This window comes from Triticum aestivum, chromosome 2B (genome assembly GCF_018294505.1).
Source record: "Triticum aestivum cultivar Chinese Spring chromosome 2B, IWGSC CS RefSeq v2.1, whole genome shotgun sequence".
In the NCBI taxonomy this organism is placed as follows: Eukaryota; Viridiplantae; Streptophyta; class Magnoliopsida; order Poales; family Poaceae; genus Triticum; species Triticum aestivum.
Window position 1 is genome coordinate 526,553,162 of NC_057798.1, and position 12,222 is coordinate 526,565,383.

Below are 12,222 nucleotides of genomic sequence, written 5' to 3' on the forward strand. Positions count from 1 at the left end.
GGTGTACCCAACAGTATCCTTTGGGTATCCTATGAAGACACATTTCTCCGATTTGGGTTCGAGCTTATCAGGTTGAAGTTTTTCACATAAGCATCACAGCCCCAAACTTTAAGAAACAACAACTTGGGTTTCTTGCCAAACCACAGTTCATATGGTGTCGTCTCAACGGATTTAGATGGTGCCCTATTTAACGTGAATGCAGTCGTCACTAAAGCATAACTCCAAATCGATAGCGGTAAATCAGTAAGAGACATCATAGATCGCACCATATCTAATAAAGTACGATTACGACGTTCAGACACACCATTACGTTGTGGTGTTCCAAGTGGCGTAAGTTGCAAAACTATTCTGCATTGTTTCAAATGAATACCAAACTCGTAACTCAAATATTCTCCTCTACGATCAGATCATAGAAACTTTATTTTTTTGTTATGATGATTTTCCACTTCACTCTGAAATTCTTTGAACTTTTCAAATGTTTCCATCAAGTAGATATACCCATATCTGCTCAAATCATCTGTGAAGGTTAGAAAATAACGATACCCGCCGCGAGCGTCAACGCTCATCGGACCGCATACATCAGTCTGTGTTATTTCCAACAAGTCTGTTGCTCGCTCCATTGTTCCGGAGAATGGAGTCTTAGTCATCTTGCCCATGAGGCATGGTTCACAAGCATCAAGCGATTCCAAAAGCCCATCAGCATGGAGTTCTTCATGCGCTTTACACCAATATGACCTAAATGGCAGTGCCACAAATAAGTTGCACTATCATTATTAAACTTGTATCTTTTGGCTTCAATACTATGAATATGTGTATCACTACTATCGAGATTTAGTAAAAATACACCACTCATCAAGGGTGCGTGACCATAAAATATATTATTCATATAAATAGAACAACCATTATTCTCTAATTTAAATGAATAACCGTCTCACATCAAGCAAGATCTAGATATAATGTTCATGCTTAACGCTGGCACCAAATAACAATTATTCAGGTCCAAAACTAATCTCGAAGGTAGATGTAGAGGTAGCGTGCCTACGGCGATCACATCGACTTTGGAACCATTTCCCACGCGCATCGTCACCTTGTCCTTAGCCAATCTTCACTTAATCCGTAGCCCCTGTTTCGAGTTGCAAATATTAGCAACATAACCATTATCAAATACCCAGGCGCTACTGCGAGCATTAGTAAGGTACACATCAATAACATGTATATCAAATATACCTTTCACTTTGCCATCCTTCTTTTCCGCCAAATACTTGGGGTAGTTCCGCTTCCAGTGACCAGTCCCTTTGTAGTAGAAGCACTTAGTCTCAGGCTTAGGTCTAGACTTAGGCTTCTTCACTTGAGCAACAACTTGTTTGCTGTTCTTCTTGAAGTTCCCCTTCTTCCCTTTGCCCTTCTTGTTGAAACTGGTGGTCTTATTGACCATCAACACTTGATGCTCCTTCTTGATTTCTACCTCTACAGCCTTTAGCATTGCGAAGAGCTCGGGAATCGTCTTATCCATCCCTTGCATATTATAGTTCATCACGAAGCTTTTGTAGCTTGGTGGCAGTGATTGAAGAACTCTGTCAATGACACTATCAACTGGAAGATTAACTCCCAGCTGAGTCAAGTGATTGTGGTACCTAGACATTCTGAGTATATGCTAATTGACAGAACTATTCTCCTCCATTTTGCAGTTGTAGAACTTATTGGAGACTTCATATCTCTCAATCCGGGCATTTGCTTGAAATATTAACTTCAACTCCTGGAACATCTCATATGCTCCAGGACGTTCAAAACATCGTTGAAGTCCCGGTTCTAAGCCGTAAAGCATGGCACACTGAACTATCGAGTAGTCATCAGTGTTGCTCCTGCAGCGGGTTTGGCACCCAGCGGTGCTTCCAGGACATAATTCTTCTATGCAGCAATGAGGATAATCCTCAAGTTACAGACCCAGTCTGTGTAATTGCTACCATCATCTTTCAACTTAGCTTTCTCTAAGAATGCATTAAAATTCAACGGAATAACAACACGGGCCATTTATCTACAACAACATAGACATGCAAAATACTATCAGGTATTAAGTTCATGATAAACTAAAGTTCAATTAATCATATTACTTAAGAACTCCCACTTAGATAGACATCCCTCTAATCATCTAAGTGATCACGTGATCCACATCAACTAAACCATGTCCGATCATCACATGAGATGGAGTAGTTTTCAATGATGAACATCACTATGTTGATCATATCTACTATATGATTCACGCTCGGCCTTTCGGTCTCAGTGTTCCTAGGCCATATCTGCATATACTAGGCTCGTCAAGTTTAACCCAAGTATTCTGCATGTGCAAAACTGGCTTGCACTCGTTGTATGTGAACGTAGAGCTTATCACACCCGATCATCACGTGGTGTCTTGGCACAGCAAACTATAGCAACGGTGCATACTCAGGGAGAACACTTATACCTTGAAATTTAGTGAGATATCATCTTATAATGCTACCGCCGCAGTAAGCAAAATAAGATGCAATAAGGATAAACATCACATGCAATCAATATAAGTGATATGATATGGCCATCATCATCTTGTGCCTTTGATCTCCATCTCCAAAGCACCGTCATGATCACCATCATCACCGGCTTGACACCTTGATCTCCATTGAAGCATCGTTGTCGTCTCGCCAACTATTGCTTCTACGACTATCGCTATCGCTTAGTGATAAAGTAAATCAATTACATGGCGATTGCATTTCATACAATAAAGCGACAACCATATTGCTCCTGCCAGTTGCCGATAATTGTGTTACAGAACATGATCGTCTCATACAACAATTTATATAATCACGTCTTGACCATATCACATCACAACATGCCCTGCAAAAACAAGTTAGATGCCCTCTGCTTTGTTGTTGCAAGTTTTACGTAGCTGCTACGGGCTTAGCAAGAACCGTTCTTACCTATGCATCAAAACCACAATGATTTTTTTGTCAAGTTTGCTGTTTTAACCTTCAACAAGGACCGGGCGTAGTCACACTCGATTCAACTAAAGTTGGAGAAACAGACACCCACTAGCCACCTGTGTGCGAAGCACGTCGGTAGAAACAGTCTCGCGTAAGCGTACGCGTAATGTCGGTCTCAGTCGCTTCATCCAACAATACCGCCGAATCAAAGTATGACATGCTGGTAAGCAATATGACTATTATCGCCCACAACTCTTTGTGTTCTACTCGTGCATATAACATCTACGCATAGACCTGGCTCAGATGCCATTGTTGGGGAACGCAGTAATTTCAAAAAAAATTCCTACGCACACGCAAGATCCATCTAGGTGATGCATAGCAACAAGCGGGGAAAGTGTGTCCATGTACCCTCGTAGGCCGAAAGCGGAAGCGTTTAGTAACGCGGTTGATGTAGTCAAACGTCTTCGCAATCCAACTGATCCAAGTACCAAACGCACGGCACCTCTGCGATCTGCACATGTTCAGCTCGGTGACGTCCCTCGTACTCTTGATCCAGCTGAGTCCGAGGGAGAGTTTCGTCAGCACGATGGCGTGATGACGGTGATGATGAAGTTACCAATGCAGGGCTTCGCCTAAGCTCTACAACGATATGACCGAGGTGGAAATCTGTGGAGGGGGCACCGCACACGGCTAAGACAACTGTCAACTTGTGTGTTCTAGGGTGCCCCCTGCCCCCGTATATAAAGGAGCAAGGGGGAGGACGGCCGGCCCTCATGGGGCGCGCCCCAAGTAGGATTCCTACTAGTAATCCTATTCCTAGTAGGTTTCCAACAAGGGAAGAGAGAGGGGGAAGGAAGGAGAGGGAGAGAGGGAGGGAAAGAAGGGGCACCGCCCCCTTCCTTGTCCAATTCGAACTCCTCAACTGGGGGGCACAGCCAGTCCTAAGGCCCCTTCCCCTCTCTCTCACAAGGCCCATGTTGGCCCATTATTTCCCCGAGGGGTTTCGATAACCCCCCGACACTCCGATATTTATCCGGCGACCCCCGAAACTCATCTGGTGTCCGAATAACATCGTCCAATATATCAATCTTTATGTATCGACCATTCCGAGACTCCTGGTCATGTCCGTGATCACATCCGGGACTCTGAACTACCTTTGGTACATCAAAACACTTAAACTCATAGTATGGATCGTCATTGAACGTTAAGCATGCGGACCCTACGGGTTCGAGAACTATGTAGACATGACCGAGACTCATCTCCGGTCAATAACCAATAGCGGAACCTGGATCCTCATATTGGTTCCTACATATTCTACGAAGATCTTTATCGGTCAAAACCGCATAACAACATACATTGTTCCCTTTATCATCGGTATGTTACTTGCCCGAGATTCGATCGTCGGTATCTCAATACCTAGTGCAATCTCGTTACCGGCAAGTCTCTTTACTCATTTCATAATGCATCATCCTGTAACTAACTCATTAGTCACATTGCTTGCAAGGCTTATAGTGATGTGCATTACCCAGAGGGCCCAGAGATACCTCTCCGACAATCGGAGTGACAAATCCTAATCTTGATCTATGCCAACTCAACAAACACCATCGGAGACACCTGTAGAGCATCTTTATAATCACCCAGTTATGTTGTGACGTTTGATAGCACACTAAGTGTTCCTCCGGTATTCGGGAGTTGCATAATCTCATATTCATAGGAACATGTATAAGTTATGAAGAAAGCAATAGCATAAACTAAACGATCATAGTGCTAAGCTAACGGATGGGTCAAGTCAATCACATCATTCTCTAATGATGTGATCCCGTTCATCAAATGACAACTCTTTGTCCATGGCTAGGAAACTTAACCATCTTTGATTAACGAGCTAGTCAAGTAGAGGCATACTAGTGACACTCTGTTTGTCTATGTATTCACACATGTACTAAGTTTCCGGTTAATACAATTTTAGCATGAATAGTAAACATTTATCATGATATAAGGAAATATAAATAACAACTTTATTATTGCCTCTAGGGCATATTTCCTTCAGTAACGTGCTACACAACAAAAAATTATGCTAGACAATCACACCCACGAACATTATGAAGTAGCGGAAGCAGTGTAGAGATTGTTGAAGCTTAATGATTCCGGCAACTAGGTTATACCTCCGAGCTGCAGGAATTTGTTCGAGATGATACATTGATCTAGAGTTGAAGTAAACGACCTTTTCAAGGTATCCGCGCGTTTCGAACTAATAATCTGGCAACACTCCATCATTCAGGAAGAAGATCACTGAGAAAATAGAGAGAGATTAGCTTAGCGGCATTCAAGGATAACTGGAAGTCTATTATAGTTAGGCTGGAGGAGATATTAGAGCGTGTAGCTAAGAGGAGGCTCCTTTAAAGGATTGATGTGCTCTAGGGTGAGCCCTCCACACATTACTCCTATAAAGAATGTTGGAGTACGCCATCTCTTGGGAGCCTCCGCGAGCAAGAGTGCCCTCGTCACCGTCTGTTGCGTCAGGGCCTCGCGTGGCTAGCTCCACGAGGCGCTCTAGGTCGTCTGATCTGCATCTCCCACCTGGACAACTTGCTTCGAGGGGCTAGTGGGCCACATGTGCGACCGGGGCTACTGTCATGTGGTGTTTGCGGGCGCGCTGTGCGAGGCTGGGTCTAGCTGTCAGTGACGTTAGCCAATTTTGCCCAGTTGTGTCGCTCGCGCCAGCCGGGCACGCGTGTGCCCGGCTCAGTGCGTGACAGTCGGGTGGTCAGAGAGGGCCTTTCGGCTAGGGGCCGCGGCGACGCACGATGGATGAGGTCGGGTCCGCCTGCTAGCATTCATCGCCTCCTATCGGGCTGCTTCGCTCGCGCCAACCAAACCCACGTGCTCGCGAGACTCAACGGGTGACATCCTAGTGGTCGAAGAGGGCCATCTGGCCAAGGATCCCGACAACGAGAGGCCAGCTGGTCCAACGGCCAACCATATCCGAATGCGGTTCGAAGGATGTTCGATATTTAAGATGATTGTGTCTTCCTATAAGTTCATTGTTTTAGGCTACACGTCATACACAATGCACACAGGCCTCCCTCTCGCTTCGTCTTGCAGCTCCTGCTCCATACCGCCTTTTGCTTGTTTTCGTCAGCGGCAGTCGAACACGTCTACTACCTCCGCCTTCTTGCGTGGATGCGCATCCTGCCCTGTTCTGTGGCCTCAATAAGCGCACAATTGAGCGTCAACCAGTGTACCTTTTTTGTTTTGGGTGGGCATCTCCTTCGTGCTCAGTGTTCTCTCCCATTTGAAATCCGTTGCGCCGTTTCGCCGCCGTGGCCGACCATCGCCGTGGCGCTGCCCGACCGCTAGCCCGTCAGAGACCATCGCGATCCTTTGTGTACCACCACGCCATCGCCGAATACCCTTTTTAAGGAAGGATTTTTATGGGAGCGGTAAAAGCAGCGCACCTGTCAATCTTTTTTTTGAAATAACCACATATATTTCATTAGACAAACGTATAACAAAGAGTACATATGTGGTCATCACAGAAGACATACATAGATGTCATGCAATATTGCATTAAAGACTTAACTTCGGCGGAATCTTATGCCACGCCAAAACATCGCCCACCATCGTTCTCCACCGCTACTGAGGCAACGTGGAAGAAAGAGGGGAGCTGCCTTCATACCAAGATCTAGAGGAGCACCTTTGCATGCAAGGATGCTTTTCAAGCCGATGAACCGGACCGCCGCAAGCGACGAGACCGAGACTATGTGGCACGTGGCCGTGGTTCTTCCCCGTGTCGGTTAGATCCTAGCGCCATCAACTTCATTCGATGAGATCGAAGAAGAGGAACGCCACTGCATTCTGCCATCCACGCAGCCCACTGCAAGACATCAAACACAACCACAGGAGCCGACACCAACGCTATCTGAGAGAGTGTTGAGCGCCGACCATCAAACATAAGCCTTACCGGATCTGAAGATCGGGAAGAAGACCGAGCCACCTGCTCCTCGGTGCCGCCCATTAGAGCGCTACCGAGATGGAGGAAGAGCAGAAGCAAATTATTTCGACACGGCGTCCTCTCTACCATTAAAGCAACACTTTTGAGAACAAACTATGCCTATTCTATACCTCTACTGAAGAAAAACTGCCGGGGTCCCCACTTATGGACACCTCGTGAATATGGGGTGTTTTTTACGGTAATTGTTGGTGATGCTCTTGATAATTTAGTTGCAAAAAAGAAACCCTAATAATTCCAAGAGCTCTAACGAAAGTGCCGTTTTGTTCTCTGCGCGCGCCGTGAATCTAAACTCGGAATCGCTACATGTCACCGACACGCTCCTCTCGCCGCCGCGGCCGCTGCCTGTAGGTTCTAGCGATCCACCGATGGCGAGGCCGGCGGCGAAGGCGCTGCCGCCCAATCACCTCGTGGCGCTCGCCGCCGTCGCCATCCTCGGACTCTTCCTAGTCGCCGACTACCTCTGGGCCTCCTCCCGCTCCGCTGCCTCCTCCATCTGGCCCTCGAGGCTCGATATCTCCACTCGCCCCACGGCGTCGCGGCCGCCCTCGGAGAAGGTGACGCCCCCCAACCTGATGTTTATGATTATTGGGCTGCTGTCTGCCCTCTACTGCCTTCAATTATTCTGTGCTCCGGCAGTGTCGGGGTGTGCGATTACTGAGATCTGGTGGGAGATTTTTTTTTACTATTCAACTTGTTTGCTACACTCTCTGATTGGCAGAGTAGAAATTCATTTGCTGCTCGGCCAATACTGCCTTCAAGTGCTTGACTCGCAACTTGCCCTCGACCTAATGCAGTTCACTCGAGCACCCATCGTGTGCTTGATTGTTAGGTGTGAACTTTGAAATTTGGTTATGCTTGCTTCGTGTGGCAATCTAGATGTTTGAGTCTCTAATTGCAGAACACCGATTTCTGGTTGGTCATGTTACTTGGCTGTAGTGGTCATAAATTTTCTTACTGAATATCTTATAAAACTGCTGAGGGAAATGGCAATGTACATTCACTGGTAGGCTATTGTTTATTCCGCAATTTTGCAAATTAATTTCTAACTCCTAAGAAATCGATTTGTTAATTGTCATGACCTATGTTGTGACCAGATTGCTATGGTCTATAACTTGGATTTCAAGTTGATTTGCTTGCTTATTATCATCATTCTGTCTGCTACAATGATTTCATTCAGAACTAATTATGTTATGTACTTCTCTTGTACAGCAAACAAAGGGCAATACATCTACAGGTTCCATGGACATAAGTGCCACTTTTGCGGATTTGCGAGCACCAGAATTGCAGTGGGAGCAGATGGCTGAAGCACCGGTACCACGTTTGGATGGTGCTGCTATACAGATTAAGAATCTCTTATTTGTGTTTGCTGGATATGGCACCATTAACTATGTGAGGAAACTTGCCCGTTCTTTTACTAGTTTACTAGGTTTGCCTATTTTTCTGTACTGTCTAAGATCTGATACTTGCTTAAGCATAACATATACACATGCTAATGCTTAAGATGGATATTTTACTTAAAAGTTGAATTCACATAAAATGTTGTAGTTGTGGAGGGGTTGGGGGGACTGCACACTATTGCTGTAGCTTTGGTATCTGAATGGTTGCACCTATGTCAGTCTGTACTCTGTACACTATAGACTCAACAAATTAAACTGAATAAAATGAATGAGTATTATGCCAAAGTTCAAGCGTGCCCTTACTTACCAAAATTAAGTTCAAGTACTTGTACTATGTAATGTTGTTGCATGACCTCATTATAAATAGCTGCGATAAATTTTGCCGAGTTCAATTAATTTAATGAGGCCACACTGCAAAATTCTCCAGTTGTTCCTTGTAATGTTGTTTTCTTTATTGCAGAACAGCAGAGGTCTATCATTAGTTATTTCTGTTTGTCAACAAGTTAGCTCTTGAGACCTTCTGATGTTTTCCATTTATAGGTGCATTCTCATGTGGATATTTACAATTTCTCGGATAATACATGGGGAGGAAAGTTTGATATGCCAAAGGAAATGGCACATTCACATCTGGGGATGGTTACAGATGGAAGATATATTTATGTAGTAACTGGACAATACGGCCCTCAGTGTAGGGGGCCTACAGCTCGAAATTTTGTGTTGGACACTGAAAGAAAAGAATGGCATGATTTGCCTCCATTGCCAGTTCCTAGGTACGAGTCTTGTTTCATTTTTCACAATTAAGATTAGACATCACATTATGCATTTGTTTGTATTTGTACTTGCATGGTCCTATTCTTCCATTGCTCTAAATACTATTTTGGAGTTTGAAGATTTGACAAGTTGTTCTTTCACTTTTTTCCCCCTGTAAATATCTTGTTCAGGTATGCTCCAGCCACACAACTTTGGAGAGGGAGGCTTCATGTGATGGGTGGTAGTAAGGAGGACAGACATGAACCTGCACTTGAACATTGGAGCCTCGCAGTTAAGGATGGGAACGCATTGGAGCAAGAATGGAGGAGCGAGATACCAATCCCGCGTGGTGGTCCACATAGGTCTGTTACTTCCCCTTCATGTGACATCTGCAATTCTTTGGAAATGGAAGTTAGATTCCTATATCGTCTTGACTTCTTGACATTTCACTTTCTGGTGTCTTTAAACTCTTTTTGTGCTCCTGGCAATACATTTTCTGTTAAGGTATTCTGTTAATCAATTATTTAGAAGAATAAGTTCTGGGCAAGAAATTTGGTTGCACAGTATACAAAATTGAGGGTGGTTTATGTAACACATAACATGTTTATTAGATCATGACCTACTATTTTGCATCAGGGCATGTGTTGTTGCTAATGATAAGCTCCTTGTTATTGGTGGTCAAGAAGGAGATTTTATGGCCAAACCTGGATCACCTATATTTAAATGTGTTAGAAGAAGTGAGGTATGTTGATACTTCGATTAATCAGTATACATGCTGAATTGCTACACATGATGGAGAAAGTTGTTCATTTTATAGGTCAACTCAGATCAGTTTATTGCATTAGTTGCGCATCTCAGCCATGTGTTCTGCATGACTGCGTCTATTAAATAGACATTGAATACCTAGCATGTTTCACCTAGTGGCAACTAGTGTGGACTGCAGTTTTGATACAGAAGACAGGTCTGTTTTTCTATGAGTGATTGTGAATAGTTAATGCCCTACAGTCAATTGTAGATTGGCACTTAGTGAAAAATCTATCATATCGTATGGTACCATAATAGGATGCATTACCGAATAATGATGATTTTTTAGCTCGCGTGTTTATCAACATAGATACTTGATATTTAAGAAAAAAATAATACCTGCATGAAATGTTTCATCTTCTAATTACAGTTGTTTTCTTACTTAAAGTTCTACATTCCTTCTCTTGATCTGTGCCTATGCAGATGGTGTACAGCGATGTATACATGCTTGATGATGAAATGAAGTGGAAGGAACTTCCACCCATGCCGAAGCCAGATTCACATATAGAGTTTGCCTGGACGAATGTCAACAATTCTATAATTATTGCTGGGGGAACTACAGAAAAGCACCCAATTAATAAAAGAATGACCTTGGTTGGTGAAGTCTTTCGGTTCAATTTGGAGACACTGGTACATATCGTTCCATATACCTTTTTTGTTTTGTTTGAGAATACAATTCATGAAAGCAGGGGAAGTTGGGAAAATGTTGTGCTAGGTTTTAGCTATCAACATCCTGTTGTTTGCAATGTGGTGTTTTCTCTGTTTCTTGTTTTCTTAAAGTTCTGCTCTTAATACACAGAGAACTGAAATACTGTTATTCTACACATCCAAATTTCTGTTCTAGAATAATATGATGCTAACAGAACTGTGTAAGAGAATCTTAAAAAAAAAGCATTCGTAAATCATGAATTGCGTGGGTTGTTATCGTGATGCGACTGAAATTCCATCTGCATACAGGAATGGAGTGTGATCGGGCGGTTACCTTTCCGGATCAAGACCACATTGGTAGGATACTGGGATGGCTGGCTGTATTTCACTTCCGGGCAACGGGACAAGGGCCCAAGCAACCCATCTCCTAAAAAGGTTGTCGGGTGCATGTGGAGAACTAAGTTGCACCTGTGATTTTTCTAAAGGAGAACTGATTTTAGCAGAGCATTCCTTCAGTATTCTTTTGGGTACATAACTGTTCGATTCCCCCCTGTTGGTGAGCGAGTTAGTTTATTGTCATACGAATTGGCTGGCTTTGTTGTGCACTTTCACATCATGCCACTTACTCTGTTGTATGCTTAATTTTTGCGGTTATATCACAGAATAGCTCACTTTACACAATTTTGTACAATATCCTATGCTGATGTTCTAATCTTGTAGCTGTAACAGATACCTCTACTCTTGTGTTTCTTGATGTTCCTATATCCTTGTATATAGCAGTTCGTGGGAGAAAAGCATCTTGTACCAAATACTGCTAGCCACATCAGGTATTGAAAGCATTCTCGCCGTTGCTTGTTTACTCTTACTCCCTCCGTTCGGAATTACTCATCTAAGAAATGAATGTATCCAGATGTATTTTAGTTGTAGATACATCCATTTTTGTGACAAGTAATTCCGAACGGAGGGAGTACATCCGAGAGGTGTTCAGATAAGGGGTATCCGGCAGGTAGTTTTCATATGCACTCCATATTAGTTAACCAGAAACACCTCTCATCCAAACAGCTTCCAAGACTAAGACGTATTTTTCTCTCAAGCCTCTGCAGTAGTAGCTTCTAAACTGGATGGGAATCCAGTTCGTTTCCTCTGAGGCATCAACGTCATCTTGACCTATTCCTACAGTTGACTTGAGCTCTCTCAACTCACACGGTTACACCTCTCACATGCCTTCTGTGACATGGCAAGTATTGTTCTCTGACGGTTGCTGCTTTTCGCCCGTGTAATTGGACTTGTATAAAGTGGCTGGATGTTCCTTGTGATTACGATGATCAACACATTTATGTTTTCTTTCCCTTCAAAAGCTGGGAGCTACCGAGAAGTACGTACAATACTAACTTGCACCTCTTGCTTTATGCCGTAGATTACTCACGACATGTCGCTGCCGACGACCACAGAACCGATTCCTGATCTGTACAGGATCATATCCAGGGGACAGCTAGTGCCGCTCGTGTAGCACTTTCCAGTTTTTCTGCAATTCTTTACTCGTTGACGTTTCTAAAGCATTTCAAGATTTTGTTAAAAAAAAAGAGAGAAAATCTCAGCATTTCGGGCTTTCGGCATCCAGCTTTTAAGTGATGGCAGTTAGACGGAGTACAACACT

The 12,222-nt window shown here is 43.7% G+C and overlaps 1 protein-coding gene across 1 annotated transcript; it reads left to right on the forward strand.

The window, feature by feature from the left end:
- The first annotated feature begins 7,189 nt into the window (after positions 1 to 7,189).
- LOC123045823 (kelch repeat-containing protein At3g27220) lies at positions 7,190 to 11,246 on the forward strand. Its single transcript, XM_044469002.1, has 7 exons — positions 7,190 to 7,520; positions 8,176 to 8,355; positions 8,904 to 9,133; positions 9,305 to 9,475; positions 9,750 to 9,855; positions 10,341 to 10,547; positions 10,875 to 11,246. The coding sequence occupies exons 1-7, from the start codon at positions 7,332 to 7,334 to the stop codon at positions 11,037 to 11,039; spliced, it is 1,248 nt and encodes a 415-aa protein (XP_044324937.1). The 5' UTR covers positions 7,190 to 7,331; the 3' UTR covers positions 11,040 to 11,246.
- Positions 11,247 to 12,222: the final 976 nt, after the last annotated feature.

Excerpts from the sequence above, each read along its gene's own strand:
- LOC123045823 (XM_044469002.1), top strand. The coding sequence starts at position 7,332 with ATGGCGAGGCCGGCGGCGAAGGCGCTGCCGCCCAATCACCTCGTGGCG. Across the intron at positions 8,356-8,903 it reads GATATGGCACCATTAACTAT|GTGCATTCTCATGTGGATAT; the intron begins GTGAGGAAACTT and ends TTCCATTTATAG. Across the intron at positions 9,134-9,304 it reads CCTCCATTGCCAGTTCCTAG|GTATGCTCCAGCCACACAAC; the intron begins GTACGAGTCTTG and ends TATCTTGTTCAG.